The 26,616-nt window shown below is 44.3% G+C and overlaps 1 protein-coding gene across 3 annotated transcripts in view; it reads left to right on the top strand.

Moving 5' to 3' along the window:
• The window catches only part of RFX4 (regulatory factor X4), a 74,297-nt gene that overhangs the window by 33,132 nt on the left and 14,549 nt on the right, over window positions 1–26,616 (top strand). For all 3 annotated transcript variants that reach the window (XM_075274861.1, XM_075274860.1, XM_075274859.1), the window contains exons 5-11: window positions 5,126–5,187; window positions 6,973–7,186; window positions 8,311–8,388; window positions 8,470–8,633; window positions 10,231–10,331; window positions 14,867–14,925; window positions 15,652–15,796. In XM_075274861.1, the coding sequence (XP_075130962.1) occupies window positions 5,126–5,187; window positions 6,973–7,186; window positions 8,311–8,388; window positions 8,470–8,633; window positions 10,231–10,331; window positions 14,867–14,925; window positions 15,652–15,796 (823 nt within the window). The remainder of the gene's footprint in view (window positions 1–5,125; window positions 5,188–6,972; window positions 7,187–8,310; window positions 8,389–8,469; window positions 8,634–10,230; window positions 10,332–14,866; window positions 14,926–15,651; window positions 15,797–26,616) is intronic.

The raw sequence follows: 26,616 nt of genomic DNA, 5'->3' as shown, positions 1-26,616 counted from the left end.
TGGGGGGAGAATCCAGAAAAGCCAAGGCTTAGTGCAGATGTGTAAATAAGGGCAAAGCTATTGGAAATGTGTGATCTTAAGGTGATACATTCTCCCCGTGAATGGCTTTTAATAAAATAAACCCTCGGATACAATGGATAGAGGAACATCTTGGAAATTCATCAAGTTTACACCTCCTTTTTGTCCCGATATTAACAGCTGAATGCGTCCGCGGCCATCTGTTTGGCAAATACACAAATGTTTTGTAATAAAGTTTTTTCTTTTTTTCTTAGCCTTAGGTTTATGTATTCACACTTACATGAACTAAACCAGGAAAACATCATTTTACCAGTGATCTCCACGCCAACTATTTCTATAGAGAAAATGTGAGACCCTAAAAGATGTTTAAGAAGGTTTTGTTCTTTGGGAAATTATGCAGCTTTTAACCCTACTTAGGCCCAAAGATAATGCCATGCGACTGATCATGTGCCTAGACATAGAAAACATTTATTATGAAATATGCAGGTTTTTCAGATAGCTATCATAAAGTATATAAAATCCACTTAAATGTATAAAACCGCCAATAAGAAAGCACAAACCATAATAACACAAAGCACACCTAAGTGCCAGAGGACTCTCATAACTTGTTGTCTTTGCTTGAACCCTGAAATTTTGGGATGTGACAATTTATGAAATTTTTGTTGCCAGATTAGGGTCACATGGGATACAATGCAGAATTTCCATCAGTGCATTCCTCTGCAAGCCACTGAAGCAAAGGCATCCCAAATTGTGAAGGTCTTGCTGCGGTTCACCTGCAGGTTTCTCCACTGGCCCCCTGAAGTTTTTGACCTTTGCCTTGCAATGGTTCAACTCTATGGGTAAAATCCACAGAAATTATTGACTTTGCTCTGTGAGTTTTAGTCGCAGCTTGTGGATGAGATTTTGTGGTGGCTAACCCACGGCACCAAATGGCCATTTTTAAGAACTTTTTATAATCTGCTATTTCCTGTTGAAATTTATAAAAAGGGATGTCCAGGATTAAAAAATGTGACCATATGGGTTGTGTCTGGTATTGCAGCTCAGCTCCATTGAAATGAATGGTGTAAGCTGCTACGACAAGTATACACCCATGGACAGATGCGGTACTGTTTTTGGAAGGAAGATGCCATGTTTGTAATGTAGTGTAAAGAGGATGGGGAAGTGTGATTGTGGACCTGTCCTAGTTTGTAATGAAGTTCCTAGAAATCATGATCAAAGCTTTAAAAATATCCAGTCTAGTGGCACATGATCATGCTATTAAAAAAGTGTCATCTGGGCCAGTCTTTGGTTGGATGGTGACCTGTGCAGTATCTTCTGTTGATGCCCACCTACTTTGTGTCGTACCATATAAAGCCAATATGATATAATGATCCGGTGCAAAAGCAACCATACTACATAGTGCACAAATAATTTAATGATAGAGGGAAAGTAACCATATCATACCTTGTCAAAATAACATTGTCATAACAAGCAAAGATAACCTGACCATTTACTTGGATATGTTGTTGGATCCAGTAAGCTGACTTCCCATAGTTTCCTACTTTGGCACCAAGTGAAAGATTGGAGGTGCAAGCTCCAGAGGCCCAAATCATCAGTAATGTCAGGGCATGTGCCCAGTGTCACCACAAAGGGCCATGAATGTGATAGTATCAATAAGCCAATCACAGGATTTTCCAGAAATTTCCACGTTTGTACTATAAGAAGTGAATTGTGTATGTAAAGCCTTAAAGGGAGTCTGTTATCAGAACCCCCGCTTATCAACATAGCCCCACAGATAGATAGGTTAGGGTCACCTGAATCACAAGGCTGTTGGGACAATTGTTGACAATTGGGGGTAGTTTGGCATCAAAGGTAGTGGTTTCCTGGACTCAACAGAGGTGTTGGTGGCGCTGGGTGCCAAATATACACCATATCATGTAATGGCAATACAAAATAAGTGGCTTTATTAAGCTTAGAACAGGAGCAAAAATAACAAACAGCCTAGCCCACACACAGGGCAATACCTCACTTCTTGAACCCTGACTAATCTATTGAGGGCAAGATACTTTACTGAGGTTTCTTCTCAGCAGTCTGGATCACACTGAGCTTAACCAAGTCCCTTCTGGATTCCAGTTCTCTTGGGACAGACCTGCTGTCTGTCTCTATGATCCACATGCCCCTGCAGGTCACCAGCAGCACACTCTCTCTCTCTGGAGTTGGGCTTCTTCTGGAATCCAGTTCTTGGGACAGACCTTACCACCCCCCCAAGCAAGGAACACAGCTTTTCTCAGCTGCATCTAGATCGTGTATGACAGGAACCTGGGAGAAATGTATACTCCTTCTACCACTTTGCCCCTGGTCCTGACACAACATATAAATGAGTTATTTGAAGAAACGAGGGCTACCATTGCTTCAAGGAAGTCAGCTGCAATGGCCTCATTGCTCCAAAGAGATCATTTGTATTTTAACATAAATGGCCATATCTTGGCATTGGAGACACCAATTCTGAAGGTCACATGAATCAATCTATTTGCAGGTATGGGTTGTTATTCTTAGTTCTGGTCACATACTCCTTTAAGGATTTACACACACAATTGACTATAATCAGTACTACAATTGTGGAAATGTATGGACAATCCTGTGATTGGATTATTGATACCATCTCAGTCATTGCCCTATGCGGTTGACATGCTGGGTTCTGGAGACAGACTCGCTTTAAACAGATAGGAGAGGACACGCGGATGAGTCGCCAAGTTGGATTTTAAAGCAAAAGTTAAAATCCTATTGGTGCTAGTCCATGCCAACATATCCACAGATCGCGAAAGAAGAGTCCATTGTAACTTCCCTTTCTAACTAGTGTTGTGGTGCTTGAGGTGAAAGGAGCTCTTGTACATTTTACACCAGTCATCAGGGTGTTGTGGTGCCCAATTTAAATGGGCTGTCTTCAGCCTTTGTGGTTTGTGCACCCCTGGTTCTTATATTGAGATTGCCATCCCAGTATTGACCATAAGGCTTTACTGAGCCAATATCAAAGTGTTGCAAAACTGGGGCAAAATGTTAACAAAAAGTCAAGAAAATAGAAGAGGAAGAAAGAATAATAAAATGGAAAGGGAAGATAAAGGGAAGGAGGAAGAGGCCAGGCAACAGTGACACCCATGAGGAGCTCCAAAGAGAAGTCAAAAGCTAAAAAACAGGTTATGTTTGCCACGCCAAAGAGACAAAGAAGAAAGAGACCTGGGAAGTGGAAGAGAAAAGTTATTAGGAATAACAATTCTAAATCACAGAATGAATATATATATATATATATATATATATATATATATATATATATATATACAGTCCTATGAAAAAGTTTGGGCACCCCTATTAATCTTAATCATTTTTAGTTCTAAATATTTTGGTATTTGCAACAGCCATTTCAGTTTGATATATCTAATAACTGATGGACACAGTAATATTTCAGGATTGAAATGAGGTTTATTGTACCAACAGAAAATGTGCAATATGCATTAAACCAAAATTTGACCGGTGCAAAAGTATGGGCACCTCAACAGAAAAGTGACATTAATATTTAGTACATCCTCCTTTTACAAAGATAACAGCCTCTAGTCGCTTCCTGTAGCTTTTAATCAGTTCCTGGATCCTGGATAAAGGTATTTTGGACAAACAATTCAAGTTCAGTTAAGTTAGATGGTCGCCGAGCATGGACAGCCCGCTTCAAATCATCCCACAGATGTTCAATGATATTCAGGTCTGGGGACTGGGATGGCCATTCCAGAACATTGTAATTGTTCCTCTGCATGAATGCCTGAGGATTTGGAGCGGTGTTTTGGATCATTGTCTTGCTGAAATATCCATCCCCGGCGTAACTTCAACTTCGTCACTGATTCTTGAACATTATTCTCAAGAATCTGCTGATACTGAGTGGAATCCATGTGACCCTCAACTTTAACAAGATTCCCGGTGCCGGCATTGGCCACACAGCCCCAAAGCATGATGGAACCTCCACCAAATTTTACAGTGGGTAGCAAGTGTTTTTCTTGGAATGCTGTTTCTTTTTGGACGCCATGCATAACGCCATTTTTTATAACCAAACAACTCAATCTTTGTTTCCAAAATGAAGTTGGCTTCTCCAAATGTGCTTTTGCATACCTCAGGCAACTCTATTTGTGGCGTACGTGCAGAAACGGCTTCTTTCTCATCACTCTCCCATACAGCTTCTCCTTGTGCAAAGTGCACTGTATTGTTACCGATGCACAGTGACACCATCTGCAGCAAGATGATGCTGCAGCTCTTTGGAGGTGGTCTGTGGATTGTCCTTGACTGTTCTCACCATTCTTCTTCTCTGCCTTTCTGATATTTTTCTTGGCCTGCCACTTCTGGGCTTAACAAGAACTGTCCCTGTGGTCTTCCATTTCCTTACTATGTTCCTCACAGTGGAAACTGACAGGTTAAATCTCTGAGACAACGTTTTGTATCCTTCCCCTGAACAACTATGTTGAACAATCTTTGTTTTCAGATCATTTGAGAGCGGGCTGTCCATGTTCGGCGACCATCTAACTTAACTGAACTTGAATTGTTTTGTAGAAAGAAATGGTCCAAAATACCTTCATCCAGGATCCAGGAACTGATTAAAAGCTACAGGAAGCGACTAGAGGCTGTTATCTTTGCAAAAGGAGGATGTACTAAATATTAATGTCACTTTTCTGTTGAGGTGCCCATATTTTTGCACCGGTCAAATTTTGGTTTAATGCATATTGCGCATTTTCTGTTAGTACAATAAACCTCATTTCAATCCTGAAATATTACTGTGTCCATCAGTTATTAGATATATCAAACTGAAATGGCTGTTGCAAACACCACAATATTTAGAACTAAAAATGATTAAGATTAATAGGGGTGCCCAAACTTTTTCATAGGACTGTATATATATATATATGTTCTATATTTAAATGTAATCTATTTTTATTTTGTATGTATTTGCACAATATAGCGTGAGCTGGTCATATACAGAAATGTGCAGTACAAAGCTTCTTTAGGTCTCACACTGAGCCAAGGTTATGACCTTGAACCCGTTCCCTTCTAATAAAGATAAGTGACCTACGGTAATATATTTTATTTCTTGCAGATAATTAGACAGCAGTTCCCACAATTAACCACAAGGAGACTCGGGACAAGGGGACAATCAAAGTGAGTACAAAGGTGGAGAATGGAATTCTAGCTTTGTGTATGACCCCGAATCAGGGGTCACTTCACTCAAGATTGTCATTTTACATTTCTGCACATATAAAACAAAGTTATCTAATAGAGTACCATCTTTGGTTTTTACACTTCTCGATTATTTTAGTTGGAATGGTACATTATAAATATAGAGGACATTTTTAGATACTTCAAGTTATTTCAAAAATTGTTGACATCAGTTTCAGGCAGAGATTGGTGATAACCAATATGACTACTATTTGAGCTTTAACAGGGGTGTTTGAGGTTCCAGCCTGTTCATTACTTACAAAGGTTTAAGATGGCCATACACATCACACTAATGTTGGTTAAAGTTGGGGAGTGTTTGGTGGATGTTGGGGGATAGAAAGATCAGCCTATTGAGGTTCAACATTCTTGATCCTTAAAGAAGACCTTTCACCATCTGGGGCACATGCGGTTTAATACACCACTAGAAAGCCGACAGTGAGTCAGGAATGCCCTTCCTCACAGCAGTATAGCGCTGTACTGTGAGAGGGGGCGTTGCTTACCGCTCGGTGATAACGCTGAGTGATGAGGACGAGCACTATCAGGAGAGGAGGGAGACGTTCCTCACCGCTCTCACAGTACAACGCTATAGGCACTACTGCGAGAAAGGGCGTTCCTGAAGAGCTACGGTATCGGCACTGCTAGCACTTCGCTGGGGGCACAGAACAGTAAAGCCAGTAGTGCGCTGAATTCAGCACACTATCGGCTTTCTAGCAGTGTATTAAACCGCATGTGCCGCAGATGGTGAAAGGTCTCTCTCGCTCTTTAAGCCACTGCTAAACACACACTCACCTGGCATCTAAAATATGTGGCCAGCTTTAAAGTGTACAACTTGACTAGAATATTAGTTACTTCACCTAGGGCATAAGTGCTAACTACATCTAACTACTGTGGCCAAGGCGAAATGGCTTTTTGATCCCGAACACCTGGGAGTAACATTGTTAATCCACCCTCATACATTTGAACTCTGTTGAGGTCACCCACTGACCACAGCGCATCTTTCTAAGCAGCTACTGATCATATTTAGAGGTTTAATAAAAAAAAAAAGTTAAGCAAACTAAAGGACTTCCAATGTATTATTAGAATGAGAAACTGTATTTTAACAGGATGTTACTTTGAGTGGAGACCTTAAAGGGGACCTTTCACCACCTCCACCAACTCCAATTACTTGTGTATGTCAATAGACACCATTACGCTAATAACGGCACAGTTGGAATTTTTCCTTTAGCCTTCACGGTTCTCAAGTAATGACTTCTTTTACTTGCAGCACAAACATATTCTCTACAGTAAGGGGGGCGGTCCTAGGCTGGAATAGACAGACAGGGACCGCCCACTGACCAGCAGAAAATATAATTGTGCTGAAACAGAAGTGTATTACTCAGGAACGGTGGGGGCTAGAGAAAAAATCTGTGCTGGAATTTAGTGGAGTGTAGCCTATAGAAGGATGTTGGTGGAGGTGGAGTTGGGGAAAGGTGTATTTTAAAGAAGTTTTTTGAAAGTAGAAAAATATGGCTGCTTGTTCAAGAAATATCACCCCTCCAGTCCATGAGCTATGTATGGTATTGTAACTAAACTCCAATCACTTGAGTACTGCAATACCAAACCCAGCCTCTGGACAGGAGTGGAGTTGTTTTTTAAACATAGCATCCCTTCTCCATTTTCATCTCATTGTGTTATACTTGTAGTGCCCTCTAGTGAATACCATTTGATGTAGAGATTTTTTTCCCTTAGGTATCATTATTATGGCATTGCTGTCAAAGAAAGCTCCCAGTATTATGACGTTATGTACTCCAAGAAAGGAGCAGCGTGGGTGAATGAGACGGGGAAAAAAGAAGTCACCAAACAGACAGTGGCGTATTCACCACGATCCAAGCTTGGAACTTTACTGCCCGAATTCCCAAATGTCAAAGATCTAAATCTGCCAGCCAGCATCCCAGAAGAAAAGGTATCTATAAAGCCAAATGACTTCCCGGAGTCTCTTGTCTATTCATTTAGATCCATCACTAGAAATGGCAAGAGGAGAGAAGTAAAACAAAAAGGAGGCCTCTTAGAGTAGGGGCCAAAGCGTACATTCCATGGGAGCAGCCAAAGTGGTCCTTGATGAAAGGGAAGCCCAAACTTGGTTGGTCCTATCCATTTGCTATTGGGTGGCGGGGATGCTACTGGGTGGTAGAAAACTATTTCCAGACAAACTGCATTATTAGGTAGGGGGATTAGCTTGAGGGTCATAGAAAAGGTACAGAGCGAGAAACAATCATCAGGACTATCTATCCTGGGAGGTACCGTAAAGCTAGGGTTACATGATGACTTTGGTCACATGACCTGAATACTCCAATGATGCATTGCAATATGTGATTGTGATGCCCAACAGTCGGACAGTCAGAAAATACATCAGTTCATCACAATTGCTCAGGGTGTATCATAAATCTGGTGTACCATACACCTACCTAAAACTTTCACCACCTATTGGTTGACCTTGTTTCTACCAAAATTCTATGCCAAAACTTAGGGCAGTTTTGGTGCATAAGGTAGAAACGGGAATGGTTGGGTAAAAAGAGATATGGTGTGAAAAGAATCAAAAATGTATCCTTTTTCATTCAGCCATGCCCCTTTCCACTAAACCCTGCCCCTTCTACTAAGTCTCACCCTTTATAAAATAGCCCACCCCTTTGTACTAAGCCTTGGCTATTACATATTTACCATGCTCCAATTCTAATAAATCAAGCTTTTACATCTAAGCCATGCCCACTTTCTACTAAGCCGTGCCCTTTACATATTAGCCATGCCCTCTTTCTACTAAGCCACTCCCCTTTAAATATTAGCCATGCTCCAATTCTCCTGTCCACGCCCTTTTCTACTAAACCACGCAATTTATATCATAGCCATGCTCCTCTACTACTAGGCCACACTCTTTACATGTAAACCAGGCCCTATTTCTACTAATCCATCCCTTTACATCTAAGTCATGCCCCCTTATCAAGAAAATAATAAAAATAAAATATTCAAAACTAGATCCTAATTTTTTTCCATCCTTATGAAAAATATTTCTTTCTTTTTCATGGACTACAGATTTCGACATTTATAATGATGTATCGAACGCACTGCCAAAGGATTCTGGACACTGTGATACGAGCCAACTTTGACGAGGTACAGTCGTAATGAATATCACTGCGGTTCATGTGCACAGTCGTGATCTATTATAACACTATATTACTGTTATTTTACCAGGTTCAAAGTTTTCTTCTGCACTTTTGGCAAGGCATGCCCCCCCACATGCTGCCAGTCCTAGGCTCGTCCACAGTGGTGAACATAGTGGGAGTGTGTGATTCCATACTGTATAAAGCAATCTCTGGCGTCTTGATGCCAACGGTACTACAGGCCTTGCCAGACAGGTGGGTGTGTATTATTATTATTACAATCCTGTGCCATATGCTGTGTATATTCAGTGACCACACAGAAAGTGACTGCTGGATTGGGTAGAGATAGATATTCATATCAATTATGGCAGCAGTAGAAGAGTGATCTGATTTTATGGAGGAAAGTGACTTGTCTATTTGTGAATATCTTAGAAGATCGAAAATGTGACAGATAATGTCAACTCATAAAGTGGCGACTGGAGAAAGAGGAAGGGGACACAATATTGAGGGAACTGAGACCCAAAACAGATTTTTGTATTCATCTACAAATGGCTTTACTGTCCCATAACAAAATATGGGAAAAGCAATTGAAGTGGAAAAGAATACAAAACATGTACAGTCCTATGAAAAAGTTTGGGCACCCCTATTAATCTTAATCATTTTTAGTTCTAAATATTTTGGTGTTTGCAACAGCCATTTCAGTTTGATATATCTAATAACTGATGGACACAGTAATATTTCAGGATTGAAATGAGGTTTATTGTACTAACAGAAAATGCGCAATATGCATTAAACCAAAATTTGACCGGTGCAAAAGTATGGGCACCCTTATCATTTTATTGATTTGAATACTCCTAACTACTTTTTACTGACTTACTGAAGCACAAAATTGGTTTTGTAACCTCACTGAGCTTTGAACTTCATAGCCAGGTGTATCCAATCATGAGAAAAGGTATTTAAGGTGGCCAATTGCAAGTTGTTCTACTATTTGAATCTCCTCTGAAGAGTGGCATCATGGGCTACTCAAAACAACTCTCAAATGATCTGAAAACAAAGATTGTTCAACATAGTTGTTCAGCGGAAGGATACAAAAAGCTGTCTCAGAGATTTAACCTGTCAGTTTCCACTGTGAGGAACATAGTAAGTATATCAAACTGAAATGGCTGTTGCAAATACCAAAATATTTAGAACTAAAAATGATTAAGATTAATAGGGGTGCCCAAACTTTTTCATAGGACTGTATCACCCCCCCCCCCCACACACACCATGTTCCATTTATAATACTATTGTTTTCTTATGTGTCAGAAGGGCCAGCCAGGGGTATAACCTGAGGGGGTTCTGAAGGTGGAATTGCACCCAGGCCCAGGAGTCTTAGGGGGCCCATATGGGAGTCTCTTCCCAATACGAGGAGGCTAGTACTTTAAATGATACATTATAGTTGGGTGACCTGGTACAGATTGTGCACTGAAGCCCAAGAAGCCCGCTCCCTTCAGGGAATTGTTTCCTATTAATTTAGAGATGGAATTATGTTGTCTGCTCCACCCTCTGTATATAAGCACACACAGATGGATACTATAAGATCCATCGGATTTAGTATTTATTTATGTATGCAGATTATAGGGCTGATCATTGTGTCACTTCATGCACACATCTTATGCCATAACAGTGTATGATGGGAAACACCTAGAAACCGTGCATAAGCCCCACCCATGAGTTATCTGACTACGCCCCCTAGGAGCTCATGTTTTGTAGCAGTTCTCTGTAGGCCAGGTCATGGAAATGTTTGCCTCTACAGGTTACAATTTCCCTCTATATGATATCAAGAATAACCAGTATTTTTTCTTTCCTCAAGTCTGACACAAGTGATAAGAAAATTTGCAAAGCAGCTGGACGAATGGCTGAAAGTCGCTCTTCATGACCTTCCTGAAAATTTAAGGAATATCAAATTTGAGCGTAGGTATTGATTCTATTTGTGTTCTTTTGTCTTGTGTGTTTAGTAGAGTAAAAATGTTCCCATAAAATAAGTGACTCACTAGTAATAGCATCAATAGAATCGCGTAGAGGCAAGATAATCAGACTTATTGGGGCCAAAGGAAAGTAAATATTTTTTATTCTATTTTTTTAAAGGGATATTCTCTGTGATATAGATTAGTTAGATCATGATCATTAGGAAATCCTTGTGCATTGCCGCTCTTACTTGCTGGTTAGAAGGGAGGTAGTAATAGGGCAGGGAGGGGAATACTCCTTTTAAAAAGCATCTGTCAGTCATCATGACATGTTCGTAAATACTTGTAGTCCTCATGGTATTTGTTAATTTCTGCATTTTGCCTTTCCTCTGTTATTCCTCATGGAAATGTATGAATAAATTGACCATTGGGTGTTACTATTTTCCTTGCATCTCTATTGACAGGTGGAACTCTCCAGAACAGGCATGTCAAACATGCGGCCCTTTACAGGCATATCTGCGGCCCGCACAAAAGTCTCAAACTTTGTCTCTAAACTTTAGAGACAAAGTTTGAGACTTTTGTGCGGGCCGCAGATGTACAAGGAATGTGAGTGGTGGATTGGGGTGGCCCTGCTGGACGCAGTGCTGCTCCAGCGGCCGCCCCTCACCCTTCGCAGAGAGCAGGTCTCCCTGCCTGCTCCGCTCCTCCCCCTCCTCCCTCCACCCCTCCTTCCTCCGCTCCACCCCCTCCTCCCCACATGCCGGGTGACGTGGACACGTAATCAGACCCGCACCCGACGTGTGCCTGCATCCTACGCGGTCTCACAAGACCGCTGCGCAGGCTGAAGAGCAGAAGCAGGTAAGCTTCTGCAGAAGAAATTGTGATTTTTCAAGTATTTAACCCCTATCCTACGGATAGGGGATAAATACTAGATTTATGATGATGGGGGGGGTTGGAGTGCTGGGGGAGGGGGGCTTTTTGATGTCTGTCTGGCCCTTCCTTGGGCTTGAGGACTGTTTTTTTTCCAACCCACCTTGTAATTCTTTCACTTGGGGGTTAATTGGAGCATTACAGTCTGTAGTGCTCCTATTAACCCCCAAGTGCAAGAATTGCAAGTGGGTGGGAAAAAAAAAACAGTCCTCAGGCCCAAGGAGGGGCCAGACATCCAGAAGCCCCCCCCCCTTCCCCAGCACTCCAACACAATAATGGCGTCTGCCAGCTTTAACTGAGGTGCCATTTTACCAGCACCCGGAGCAAGATTTGGGGCCTGCGTGCATTTTTATGGCAACCGGGAGCCTTGTGAGGCTCCAGCCTGTCATTCTATACTTTCTATTGTAGGCTACTCTATGTAGCCTGCAATAGAAATGCTGGATTTTTGCAATGCATGGTATTAGTGATCAGTCCCCTATGCCCTAGCTGCTGTGTGCGGCCCTCGCAACAACCTCTTGTTACTCATGAGGCCCTTGGGGTACCCTGAGTTTGACATGCCTGCTCTAGAACCTATTCAGACATTTCCAGGAGAAATACTAGAGGAACATCACAAAGAAGATTTCTAATAGCAGTATTTAATAAAACAGACATGACAGAAAAGGTGATGGGTCCTCTTTAAAGGGAACTTTTTGCCGCAAAATGAAATTTTTTAAACTGTGTTCATGGTATTTTTGAAAAAAAAAAGTACTAAATTATTCAATTTTTACACTGGTTACTAATCCTAATTTTTACACTGGTTACTAACCCTAATAATATACTGACATGTGCCATCAGAGGCATTATTACAATAAAAGATAACGCCTCTATAGAGAGTACCAGTGAACCATCATTACATCCACTACTGGTAATAGATCATGTCACAGCTTATCTACTCCACCTGCCTGCACAGAGAATGTCTAGGAATCTCTCCTATAGACCTCATGCCTATGACCATATCTCTACTGTAAAGCACATCACTAAATGCTGTTAACAGAGCAGAGGAGAAGCTCAGTGAAGATAGAATACAAAAATCTACAATCAGAAATTAAGAACGTTAGAAAAAAAGTTTGGCTTTAATACATTTTTTTTTTTAATTGTGATAGATTCCTTTTAATGCATATTTTGCTCATGTTAAATAAATAATAATAATACCGTATTTTTCGGACTATAAGGCGCACCGGACTATAAGGCGCACCTGCAAAAAATGCCTGCTAAGGCATCTAGGTTCATATATAAGGCGCACCGGACTATAAGGCGCACCATATAGGGTGCGATTATAGGATGCACCAGATTATAAGATGTGCTGAATTATAAGACGCTGTACATTGGATATTGAATGAAGCACAGTTATGTCACTGGGCTGCTGCACACAGAGCTGTACATATCACAGCTTCTGTATACGGTGGCCGTAGTGCTCAAACCATTTACAGCAGGGGTGCTCACACTTGTATAGGGGTTGAGCTACTTATAAATTGACCATTTTAAAATTATCTACTGTGTGGGCAGAGGCTTGGGCTGCTGTGTGAGCGGGGCCCACAAGTTTACCAAAACTGGGCGGGGCTTAACACGTCTTAGGGGCGGGGCCTGCTCTGATGCAGATGTTCTGATTGGCTCATAGCACTGCCCGGGCACCCAGCACAGAGCCAACACCACTGCCAGTAATGCCGGTGCCCTCAGCACAGACCCCCACAGACCTCCTGCCCGCGGCTGCCTGGAGAGCGGGGAAGGCAACATCCCCCAGAGCTGCTACTGCTTCTGTTCTGTGTGAGACACAGGGGACAGAAGCAGCAGCAGCTCCGGGGGATGATGCGCTCCCAGCTCTCCAGTGTGACACAAACTAGGCGGGGCTGCGGCCCAGGCCCTGCCCACACAACAGACTGCTGTGAAGAACACGTAAGGCAGCGAGGGGGCGTGGCCAGCAGCCAACATGGCCGGACGCTGTCCTAACATCGTGCCACAGAGTGCAGCAGTCACACAGCGGTCACTTCGGCGTGGTGGAGAGACCAGCGACAGCACGACCGGGACCCAACCAGTTGTATTGGGGAAGAGACAGCTTCAAATTGAGTTTCTGCAACTCTCATTAGAGGTAGGACAGATCCATATATAAGGCGCACTGGACTATAAGGCGCACTTGCAATTTCTGAGAAAATTCTAGTATTTTATGTGCGCCTTATAGTCCGGAAAATACGGTAATAATAATAATAAAAAAGGAAGAAGAAGACGAAGACATTTTACTTGTATAGCGCCAACATATTCTGCAGCATTTTATAACTTGGTAGCAGCTTCACTTTCTTTCACCTTGCTAAATCCTGATGAAGTTGTATACTGAATGCGCTTAATCTTCCAATATTCCTATGAAGTTTGGGTAGGGGGCGGCTTAATTAATATTTTTAAGGGCTTTTTTGAGTGCATGTGTAGTGTTTTTATGTGTAGGGTCCTTCATTATGGCACCTTCCATTCAATGGTTTGGATAATACAATATCGCTCTATGATAAAAGGCTCTTAATCTACACTCAGGAATAAAAGGCGCAGATTATTAATACCGTGTGCAGACGGACGTTATCAGATGACTTGGTCTCAGCAGGTAGTCAGCCCCTTCTGACTGTGCTGCGGGATCCTGCGGTGGATGGAGTCCATCACCTGCACATAAATCCTTTCAGAGCTCAGACGCTTTCTCCATTAAGAAAAAACGTTCAGCAACATCTAGTAATTAAGAAAAGGGATTAGCGGGCGATCAATACCAAGAGCGAGGAGGATGTCATCAGCCGCATAATACCCGAATAACCGCCCAATATGGGGATATGTCAATAATAAAGACAACATGTAAAAAGTGACTTTTTTTTTTTTTTTTACAATTTTTTGCATTTTTTATATAAAAGTGTTTATTAATTAGAGTAGAACATAAAAGGAGGCGTCTAATTCCAACAACCCTGAATATATCACAGAATAGAGGATGGGGTCTGTATGGGACTGCCTAATTGGGACTACATGGTTTCCATTAGGCACAAGAGGCCTATACCTCTGGAATGGCCCACATACACATTACAGCAAAGTGGCCAAACCAGAGTTTGTCAGGACTAGTCAACTATTTACTGTGTATGAGGTTTTGTACAGAAGGGGTCAGCGAAAAGAAGGATCAGGCATGTTCAATTCCAGAACCGATCCTTTTGTTCTCGGATGAGCTGAACATACTGTACAGCTATGGGGTAAATTATTATTGTTCATATATATATATGTGTGTGTGTGTGTGTGTGTGTGTGTGTATACACACATACACACACTACAGATTGATAATAGATAAGATAAAATAGAATATGGTTAGATATAAGAAAGATAAATAGATAGATAGATAGATAGATAGATAGATAGATAGATAGATAGATAGATAGATAGGATAAAGGTATGAAGAATGAGACTAGGTAGATATATATATCTATATATGATAGATGACAATAAAAAGGATCTATTCCTAGCAGATCTTGTATAATCCATGGGAATATGTTGTACTGGATTATTGCAAACTGGATCTCAATAGCTGAAATTAAAGATTTACTTTGGTTTTTTTTCTCATAGTATCAAAAAGATTTTCCCAAGTTCTTCGACGACAGACATCATTGAACCACTTATGCCAAGTAAGAATTCTCCTAATTCACTTCAATATTAGACTGAAATCTATTGTATTATACTGTATATTGTAACATTAAAGGGGTTGTTCTTCGTTAACAACATATCCCCAAGAAGTAAACTGCAGATTTGTAGGGAACCAATCACTGGGACCCCTATGGATCATCCCTTGTCTCCTGATATATATGGTGCAGCAGTCATGCAGGTACAGTATGTTATTGCTCCATTCAAAGAGATTGCTATAACTTATTGGTAAATCTGGCAACAAGTATTCAATCTTCCTGCAGTGTCCCCACAGGATTAAGCCCCCCCCCCCCTATTTTTTTTTCCTTTTTGGGGGCTGGATTCCCTTTAAAGCCACAATTAACTGTGGCCCAGACAACCCCTTAAAAAGCACCAGAGGCGTGGTAGAGAGTGTAATGGTGTTGGGCCCCCGAATGATGAAAACGTGTCAATACTGAATCGGAGTTGGTGCCAGGACCGCCCAGCTATCCTCAGCAATGTGACTTTTCTACCGTTTACTAACCATGCTAAGGCCTTTTCTATTGGAGTCGGCCCTGACTCAGTTGTAACCACATCTATATTAGTAGTAGTAAAAGTAGATATTTTTTAAAGCATTTGCATCTAATATTAGTAAATGACTAGATTAGTATTGGACAATTTTACATAACTGGAAATGTTCTCAGATATGAGCCCATTTTACATAGTAAAAAATTTTTTTTGTGATTTTTCAGGCCTCGAGGACGGTTATACACAGCGCCGATATCACATTTCAGATGCTGGAAGACTGGAGGAATGTTGACCTTAATAGCATTACCAAACAAAGTCTTTATACTATAGAAGATTCCAGAGATGAGCACAGAAAACTCATTATTCAATGTAAGAGATACAGCATGTGATGGTGTGAATGAGGTTTGGAGTATGTGCCTGAAAGGGTTAAAGATTAGAGATGAGCGAACACTAAAATGTTCGAGGTTCGAAATTCGATTCGAACAGCCGCTCAATGTTCGTGTGTTCGAACGGGTTTCGAACCCCATTATAGTCTATGGGGAACAGATACTCGTTAAGGGGGAAACCCAAATCCGTGTCTGGAGGGTCACCAAGTCCACTATGACACCCCAGGAAATGATGCCAACACCTCTGGAATGACACTGGGACAGCAGGGGAAGCATGTCTGGGGGCATCTAACACACCAAAGACCCTCTATTACCCCAACATCACTGCCTAACAACTACACACTTTCCACATTCAAAAAAACCTCTATCAAAGTGGGAAAATACCTGGAAACCTTCTTTACTCCCCAAATGGATGGACACAAACCCCAATTTAAGCTCAACAAACAGTAACAACCACCCCTTTAAATCACGTTCCCCATGACAACCACAAATGGAATAGGCAATGGGAATTCCAAAAGCCCTCACCCTTAACTGTCATTTTGAGTGTGTGTGTGTGTGATGTGGTAAGACCTTCCAAAATTCACTTTTCTAGCCCTTAACATGAGCCCTTCCAAACAAAGTTACAGGACCTTAAGCTGAGCTACCAGCAGAGATTGAGGCCCTTGGCATGAGTAGAGCCTTGCACCAGCAGTGTTTTTGGCACTTAGGGTGAGTTGAGCCTTGTACCAGCGTGTGTCCCTTAACATCAGGCGGGCCCTAAGTTCTGCGCTTTGCACAAAAGTTCCACATTAACTAGGCTGAATGGTACAAAGATTAGTAGGCCCGAGAACCAGGAACAGGTCTTGCAATGGCTGTCGGATAACGCTTAAAGCACATTGTCCACCAGCCAGTCAGCCTCTACCTCCTCTTACCCAACAGTCTTGTCCTCCTTCCACCCAAAATTCCCAATCTTCCCAGAACAATAACCCCAACTGTCCCTGCTCCCCAGAGCTGTTCTCCCTTCCTTTGACTGTACCGCAACCTGCCCCTCCATTTCGCGATTCCACGGACCTAACAGACGAGTATCTGTGTCCAGATGCTCAAACACTAGAGTCTCCTCCATTCCATCTCCGGTCGATTTGGTGGCGGATGACCAGCAACCCACCCTCATCGACGACGATGAGACGCAGTTGCTGTCAGGGCAGCCAGTTGACATGCGCATTGTGCAGGAGGAGGAGGCGAGACAGGAGTTGGAAGAGGAGGTGGTGGACGACGAGGACACCGACCCCACCTGGACAAGGCAGATGTCAAGCTGGGAAAGTAGTGTGGATGTTGAGGCAGGTGCAGCACCAAAAAGGGTAGCTAGAGGCAGAGACATGTCCAGAGGCAGAGGTCAGCTGCTTTGCCGAAGCCAGGCCAGACCCGGAATGTCCGAAGATGTTCCCTTTTGTACCCAGCCCAGAAAAACTCCCCCATTGAGGGCACGTTTCTTGAAGGTGTAGAGTTTTTTCAAGGAATGCGCCGAGGACAGATATAGTGTCGTCTACACAATTTGCCTCTCGAAATCGAGTAGGGGCCCTGAGAAGAGCAACCTGTCCACCACTTCAATGCACCGTCATTTGGAATCCAAGCAATGGAATCAGTGGCAGGCAGCAACGGCAGGACAAACGTCGCCCGCCGTTCATGCCACTGCCTCTGCTCACAGTGCTGGCGATGCACTCCAGAGGACGAGCCAGGACATCACTTCATCTGCCTCCGCCACTTTGTTGACTTCTCCCTCATCCTCCCCTGTTTCTGTCTTATCTCCTTCTCCTGCACCATCAAAGGCACCATCAGGCGCTTCTTTACAACAACCCACCATCTCTCAGACATTGGAGCGCCGGCAGAAATACACCGCTAACCACCCACCCACGCAAGCCTAGAACGCCAACATCGCTAAACTGCTGGCCCAGGAGAGGTTGGCGTTCCGGCTTGTTGAAACTCCCGCCTTCCCGGACCTGATGGCAACTGTGGCACCTCACTATGCCGTCCCTAGCCGTCTCAACTTCTCCCGGTGTGGCGTCCCTGCCTTGCACCAGCACGTGTCACTCAACATCAGGTGGGCCCTTAGTTCCGCGCTTTGCTGCAAGGTCCACTTGACCACCGACACTTGGACAAGCGCCTGTGGTCAGGGATGCTGCAGTGCTTATCTTTAATGACAGGCAGGGTGAATGTGGTGGAGTCTGTTTCCCGGGTGCAAACTGGGGTGGCCTATCTCCTCTCCCAGGCCAAAATTCATGGCAGGAGTAGACTGAAACCCTACGACGCTGCAACCTCCACCACAGCTACTAGCGGCAAACGCTAAAACACTGGTGTGGGGAGACGTCAGCAGGCGGTGCTGAAGCTCATCAGCTTGGGGGACAGACAGCACAGTGCCTCCGAGGTCAGGGATGCCATCCTGGCTGAGATGGCATTTTTTTTTCCCTGCTACACCTGGGGCCTGGCATTTTTACGCCTGTGATAATGGCTGGAACCTGGTAGCGGCTCTGGAGCTTGCCAGCCTCCAACACGTTCCATGTTTGGCCCACGTCTAACCTAGTGGTGCAAAGTTTTTTAAAAACATACCCAAATGTACCGAAGCTACTGTTGAAAATGCGGCGCTTGTGCGCCCACTTTTGCAAGTGCACAGGAGTCGCTGCTAGCCTAAAAACACTCTAGCAAGGCCTACATCTGTCCAAACACAGGCTGTTTTCCATCATTCACACACGCTGAAACCCTACATTACCATATCTTGAGCAGGGTGTGTGAGCTGCACAGACCTTTGATGGAGTTCCATCTACAAAACCCAAGGGTTCCTCAAAGTCAGCTCCCAAAGTTTCTGCACCATGAGTTTCCAGGGGTGGCAGAGTTATGGCTAGGGGCAGAGGCATGGATAGGGATGATGTCTAGGGGCAAAAGTAGTGTGGATGTGGAGGCAAGCTAAGCAGGAAAAACTGGGGGTACAAGCTAAGGCATGGACTGGGGTGATGTCTAGGGGCAAAAGCAGTGTGGATGTGGAGGCAAGCTAAGCAGGAAAAACTGGGGGTACAAGCTAAGGCATGGACTGGGGTGATGTCTAGGGGCAAAAGCAGTGTGGATGTGGAGGCAAGCTAAGCAGGAAAAACTGGGGGTACAAGCTAAGGCATGGACTGGGGTGATGTCTAGGGGCAAAAGCAGTGTGGATGTGGAAGCAAGCAAAGCAGGGAAAATGGTGGCTAGAGGCAAAGGGATGTCCATAGGCAGCAAGGGCAAAGATGCAAAACTCTCCCGTTTCAAGAATTTTCCTGACTTGTCTCCCCACAAAACATTCCTGGGAGGAGGGCTGAAACACCACCCTCCTCCTCCTCCGCTGTTAGATTGACCCCAGCTACGAGCTGAAAACGCTGCAACACTGGTGTGGGGAGACGTCAGCAGGCTGGGCTGAAGCTCATCAGCTTGGGAGACGGACAGCACACTGCCTCTGAGGTCAGGGATGCCATCCTGGATGAGATGGCAATTTGTTTATCCCCGCTGCCCCTGGGGCCAGGCTTTTTTGTCTTGTTGGAGGGCTCTGGAGCTTGCCAGCCTCCAACACGTTCCATGCCTGGCCCACGTGTTCAATGTAGTGGTGCAATGATTTTTAAAAACATACCCCAAATTAGCTGAGCTAAGGGTGAAAGTGCGGCACTTGGACACCCACTTTCCCAAGTCTACAGTACCTGGAGCTAGCCGCAATACACTCCAGCAAGGCCTACATCTGCCTGAAGCACCTACTGTTGTGCGAGGTCACCACACGCTCTAACCCTAGATACCGTATGTTCAGCAGGGTGTGTGAGCAGCAGAGACCTTTGATGGAGTACCAGCTACAAAACCCAAGGGTTCCTCAGAGTCAGCTCCCTCACTTTCTGCACCATGAGTTTCCATGGGTGGCAGACTTATGGCTAGAGGCACAGGCATGGATAGGGGTGATGTGTAGGGGCAAAAGCAGTGTGGATGTGGAGGCAAGCTAAGCAGCAAAAACTGGGGGTACAAGCAGCCGGTGGCATCATCACTGACAAGCACAGCTGTCTGTCAGCTGACAGGCTGACTTTCACCAAAATGAACAGACAATGGATAGACTCATCATATACATGTCAGTTACATGACACATTTAGTGCAATTTGCAAGTCCAAGATGGTTTGGAGATCTGCGGAGAGGAATCTCACCACCTCTTGCGGGTGCCATCATTTGGAAGGCAAGCCCTGGGCTCAGTGGGTGAGAGCAAGCGCAGGATAATCGTCGTTTGGCCTGGCGGCCACTGCCTCTCCCACTGTTGACAGGGCTGGCGCTGCAGTCCAGACCAGCAGCCAGGACACCTCCACATCTGCCTCTGACACTTTGGGGAGTTCACCCTTATCCTCACCTTTTCCTGCCACTTCTCCTTTTGCCCGCGCCATCATGCGCCTCTTCCCAGCAACTCCCCATCTCCCAAGCCTTTCATTTCATGCTAAAGTACAGCGCAACCCACCCACATGCCCAAGGCTTCAACGACCTCATCTCAAGAAATCTGGCCCAGGAGATGTTGGAATCCCGGCTGGGGGACACTCTGCCCTTTTTGGGCAGAGTGTCTACTGCGCCACCGCACTGTGCCGTCCACACCAGCACTTTCCCCCAAACATGAGGCAGTCCCTAAATTCAGCGCTTAGCCCTAAAGTTCCATGTGACCAGTTACGAATGGACAAGTGCATGCGGACAGGGACGCTACCTTTCAATTTGGGCACAGTGGTTGAATGTAGTTGAGGCGTGGACCGGGTCGCAAAATGTGGTGGCCTGACTTGTCTCCCCACACAACATTCCTGGGAGGAGGGCTGAAACACCACCCTCCTCCGCTGTTAAATTGACCCCAGCTACGAGCTGGAAACGCTGCAACACTGGTGTGGGGAGACGTCAGCGGGCCGTGCTGAAGCTCATCAGCTTGGGGGCCAGACAGCACACTGCCTACAAAGTGAGTCATGCCATCCTCGATGAGACGGCAATGTGGTTTTTGCCACTGCACCTGGGCCCAGGCATGTTGTCATGTGTGATAATGGCCGTAACCTGGGATTGGCTCTGTAGCTTGGCAGCCTGCAACATATTCCATGCCTGGGCCACGTTTTTAACTCATTGCTGCTAATCTTTTGAAAAAGGTACCCCAATGTTCCTGAGCTACTGGTGAAAGTGTGGCGCTTGTGCGGATAGTTTTTAAAGTCTATAGTTGCCGCTGCTAGCCTCTATGCACTCCTACAACGCCTGTACCTGCTGGAACAACGGCTGTTGTGCGACGTCTCCACACTGCTGGCACTAAACATATCATGTGTTGAGCAGAGTGTGTGAGCAGCACAGACCTTTGATGTAGTTCCAACTCCAAAACCCTCGGGTTCGTCAAAGTCAACTCCCTCAGTTGCTCAACCATGAGTGGCCATGAGTGGCAGACTTATGTGAAATCCCATCCCATCCATTGCACTGGACACGAAACATTAGCATGCGCTCAGCACAACTTCGGATATGGCAGCTGCGTTAAGCAGGGTGCAGGGTACAACACAGACCAGGCCCGAGCACCAGGAACAAGTGTTAGAAATACTGCAGCATCTGCCATTTCCTTCCAGTTTTGGGGTTTTGGACCCGCCACCGACTTGTCTGGACCTAAGTGGGGATCATGAGACACAGTTGCCATCAAGGCAAGCTGTGGTCATGTGCGGTTTGCAGTAAGGGGGCAGTGCGCAATTGGAAGAGGAGTTGGTGGATGACGAGGCCACCGACCCCACATGGACAGGGGTGATGTCTAGGGGCTAAAGCAGTGTAGATGTAGAGGGAAGCTAAATCAACAAAAAACCTGGGTAGAAGCAAAGGCATAAACTGGGGTGATGTTTAGGGGCTAAAGCAGTGTAGATGTGGAGGGAAGCTAATTCAACAAAAAAAAACAGGGTAGAAGCAAAGGCATAAACTGGGGTGATGTTTAGGGGCTAAAGCAGTGTAGATGTGGAGGGAAGCTAATTCAACAAAAAAACAGGGTAGAAACAAAGGCATAAACTGGGGTGATGTTTAGGGGCTAAAGCAGTGTAGATGTGGAGGGAAGCTAATTCAACAAAAAAAACAGGGTAGAAGCAAAGGCATAAACTGGGGTGATGTTTAGGGGTGAAAGCAGTGTAGATGTGGAGGGAAGCTAAGCAGCAAAAACAGTGGGTAGAAGCAAAGGCATGCAAAACTCTACCCTGTTGGAAGACTTATTCCTAGGTCTGGAACACGTTAATGGCCCCCCTGGACAAATTACTGCCACTCAGGGGCCTAGTGTCACCAGGAGGGACAAGTATAGGCGCATGTTGTGGGAATACCTGGCCGACACCAGCTCTGTCCTCTCCGATCCCTCTGTGCTCTACAGCCTACACTTATTTTCTCATCTTTTTTTCTGAACTGCACATCTCTTGCCTGCTTCCTTTGGGATCTTAGAAATGGTGGTCCACTTCCACAGATGGTAACTTCAATAGACAGTGTAACGGGAGTAGCTGAGGGATCGCTGTCTTAACTACTTTTTGGCACAAAATTAACTTCCAAAGCCAAATATGGTGCAAGTATATGATGCAAGGACACCTACACACCTATCTCTGACACATTGGGGAGTTCACCCTCATGCGCCCTTTTGGCCTGCACCATCATGCGCCTCTTCCCAGCCACTCCACATTTCCCAAGCTTTTCATTGCAGGCAGAAGTACAACACAACCCACCCCCATGCCCAAGCCTTTAACAGCCTCATCGATAAACTGCTGGCCCTGGAGATGTTGGTGTTTGTTTATGCTTCTGGAGACCCAGGCCTTCCGTCAGCAGATGGCAGCTGGGGCACCTCCCTATGCTGGGCCTAGCCGTTACTACTTCTCTTGGTGTGCTGTCTCTGCCTTGCGCCTGCATGTGTCCCATAACATCAGTCGGGCCCAGAGCTCTACGCTTTGCTGCAAGGTCCACTTGACCACCGACACATGGACAAGCGCCTGTGGTCAGGGATGCTGCAGTGCTTATCTTTAATGACAGGCAGGGTGAATGTGGTGGAGTCTGTTCCCCGGGTGCAAACTGGGGTGGCCTATTTCCTCTCCCAGGCCAAAATTCATGGCAGGAGTAGACTGAAACCCTACGAAGCTGCAACCTCCACCCCAGCTACTAGCGGAAAACACTGTAACACTGGCATGGGGAGATGTCAGCAGGCCGTGCTGAAACTGATCAGCTTGGGGGACAGACAGCACAGTGCCTCCGAGGTCAGGGATGCCATCCTGGCTGAGATGGCATTTTTTTTTCCCTGCTACACCTGGGGCCTGGCATTTTTGCGCCTGTGATAATGGCTGGAACCTGGTAGCAGATCTGGAGCTTGCCAGACTCAAACACGGTCCACGCATGGCCCACGTTTTCCAACTTGTTGGTGCCATGTTTCTTTGAAACCTACACCATTGTGCCTGATATACAGGTCAAAGTGGGGCCATTTTCGTAAGTGAGAACTAGCCTCTGCTAGGCAGAAAACATTCAGAGCACACTCCTCTCATCTTCGCACCGTTGGCTGGCGCAGGAAGACGAGGGGGTTGGAGTGGCATCTGATGTCCCTATCCCACACGAGGCTAGAGGGTGCACTTCAGTGCATCCCATTGCTTCACCACAAATGGTGTGAAGGGGAGTGGAAAATGGAGGAAATGGAGAGTGACCCTTACAGTTGGGGCCAGCAAAGGCATGCCAAGTAACACACTGGCACACATGGCTGACTTCATCTTGGGTTGCTTTTCAACACATATTTCACATCATGAAGAACAAATAATACTGGATTTTTACAAGCCTCGAACCCTGGTCTAGGTCTAATGTCTGTTCCTTTCTTATATTAGGGGAGAGGGAAAAAAAATTACTTCAGTGATACGTTTAGCGTACATAGACTGACTATTAATGTGTATCCCACTTAGTGTTGTTAGGGTTACACACCGTCACAACCTGGCTAAAGCTTCTATAGCTGTTAATAAAGTCAACATAACTTTACGGTATCCAAAAAGACAGCTGGTACCGACAGAGAGCAAGACAAATGTCAACCAAAGCTGTGAGCTCTGAACACCCACAGTGACTTTGGCGTCATCATCATTATAAGGGAGCGGGTGGTAATAAATAACTTGGCAGTGCCTAAAACCCAAAAAGCTTATACAACTATATTTACATTAAGATACACAAATGACACTTTTCAGTAGCATGTCATGAGACAAGCTGATAAGCTCTTCCTTTGTGCAGTGCTATTTGAAAGTTAAACGCTGCCTTTATTTTAATTCTGGAGAAGGTGCAGACATTAGATTTAGAACATGTTGTCTTCATTGTCCAAATCCTCTATATAGGTAACGTGTTTTTCGGGCCGAGCTGTCTGGGAACGAGCTGGTGCAGCACTGACAACCTGGGTGAATATGGCAAGAGCCTGAGATGTAGGGTGAATGAATCCCCAAATTATTTGTGGAATTCCCAGTGAGACAATGGCACTATCTACCAGTAGCAAAAATTGTGGGTGCACGTAACCCCAATATATTCTTTGAATTACCAGTCAGAAACTGGCACTATATGGCAGTAGCAAGAAATGAGGGTATTTGTAACCCCAATATATTCTTTGAATTCCCAGTCAGACAATGGCACTGTATAGCAGTAGCAAAAATTGTGGGTGCACGTAACCCCCATATATTCTTTGAATTACCAGTCAGAAACTGGCACTATATAGCAGTAGCAAAAATTGTGGGTGCACATAACCCCAATATAATCTTTGAATTCCCAGTGAGACAATGGCACTGTATAGCAGTAGCAAAAATTGTGGGTGCACGTAACCCCAAAGTATTCTTTGAATTCCCAGTGAGACAATGGCACTGTATAGCAGTAGCAAGAAATGAGGGTATTTGTAACCCCAATATATTCTTTGAATTCCCAGTCAGACAATGGCACTATATACCAGTAGCAAAAATTGTGGGTGCACGTAACCCCAATATATTCTTTGAATTCCCAGTGAGACAATGGCACTGTATAGCAGTAGCAAAAATTGTGGGTGCACGTAACCCCCATATATTCTTTGAATTCCCAGTCAGACAATGGCACTGTATAGCAGTAGCAAAAATTGTGGGTGCACGTAACCCCCATATATTCTTTGAATTACCAGTCAGAAACTGGCACTATATAGCAGTAGCAAAAATTGTGGGTGCACATAACCCCAATATAATCTTTGAATTCCCAGTGAGACAATGGCACTGTATAGCAGTAGCAAAAATTGTGGGTGCACGTAACCCCAAAGTATTCTTTGAATTCCCAGTGAGACAATGGCACTGTATAGCAGTAGCAAGAAATGAGGGTATTTGTAACCCCAATATATTCTTTGAATTCCCAGTCAGACAATGGCACTATATACCAGTAGCAAAAATTGTGGGTGCACGTAACCCCAATATATTCTTTGAATTCCCAGTGAGACAATGGCACTGTATAGCAGTAGCAAAAATTGTGGGTGCACGTAACCCCCATATATTCTTTGAATTCCCAGTCAGACAATGGCACTATATACCAGTAGCAAAAATTGTGGGTGCACGTAACCCCAATATATTCTTTGAATTACCAGTCAGAAACTGGCACTATATAGCAGTAGCAAAAATTGTGGGTGCACATAACCCCAATATAATCTTTGAATTCCCAGTGAGACAATGGCACTGTATAGCAGTAGCAAAAATTGTGGGTGCACGTAACCCCCATATATTCTTTGAATTCCCAGTCAGACAATGGCACTATATACCAGTAGTAAAAATTGTGGGTGCACATAACACCAATATATTCTTTGAATTCCCAGGGAGACAATGGCACTGTATAGCAGTAGCAAAAATTGTGGGTGCACGTAACTCCCATATATTCTTTGAATTCCCAGTCAGACAATGGCACTATATACCAGTAGTAAAAATTGTGGGTGCACATAACCCCAATATATTCTTTGAATTCCCAGTGAGACAATGGCACTGTATAGCAGTAGCAAAAATTGTGGGTGCATGTAACCCCCATATATTCTTTGAATTCCCAGTCAGACAATGGCACTATATACCAGTAGCAAAAATTGTGGGTGCACGTAACCCCAATATATTCTTTGAATTACCAGTCAGAAACTGGCACTATATAGCAGTAGCAAAAATTGTGGGTGCACATAACCCCAATATAATCTTTGAATTCCCAGTGAGACAATGGCACTGTATAGCAGTAGCAAAAATTGTGGGTGCACGTAACCCCCATATATTCTTTGAATTCCCAGTCAGACAATGGCACTGTATACCAGTAGTAAAAATTGTGGGTGCACATAACCCCAATATATTCTTTGAATTCCCAGTGAGACAATGGCACTGTATACCAGTAGTAAAAATTGTGGGTGCACATAACCCCAATATATTCTTTGAATTCCCAGTCAGACAATGGCACTGTATAGCAGTAGCAAAAATTGTGGGTGCACGTAACCCCCATATATTCTTTGAATTACCAGTCAGAAACTGGCACTATATAGCAGTAGCAAAAATTGTGGGTGCACATAACCCCAATATAATCTTTGAATTCCCAGTGAGACAATGGCACTGTATAGCAGTAGCAAAAATTGTGGGTGCACGTAACCCCAAAGTATTCTTTGAATTCCCAGTGAGACAATGGCACTGTATAGCAGTAGCAAGAAATGAGGGTATTTGTAACCCCAATATATTCTTTGAATTCCCAGTCAGACAATGGCACTATATACCAGTAGCAAAAATTGTGGGTGCACGTAACCCCAATATATTCTTTGAATTCCCAGTGAGACAATGG

Source organism: Leptodactylus fuscus, chromosome 5 (genome assembly GCF_031893055.1).
Source record: "Leptodactylus fuscus isolate aLepFus1 chromosome 5, aLepFus1.hap2, whole genome shotgun sequence".
Taxonomy (NCBI): Eukaryota; Metazoa; Chordata; class Amphibia; order Anura; family Leptodactylidae; genus Leptodactylus; species Leptodactylus fuscus.
The sequence above is the reverse complement of the archived record's forward strand: the minus strand, read 5'-3'. Positions and strand labels throughout refer to the sequence as shown.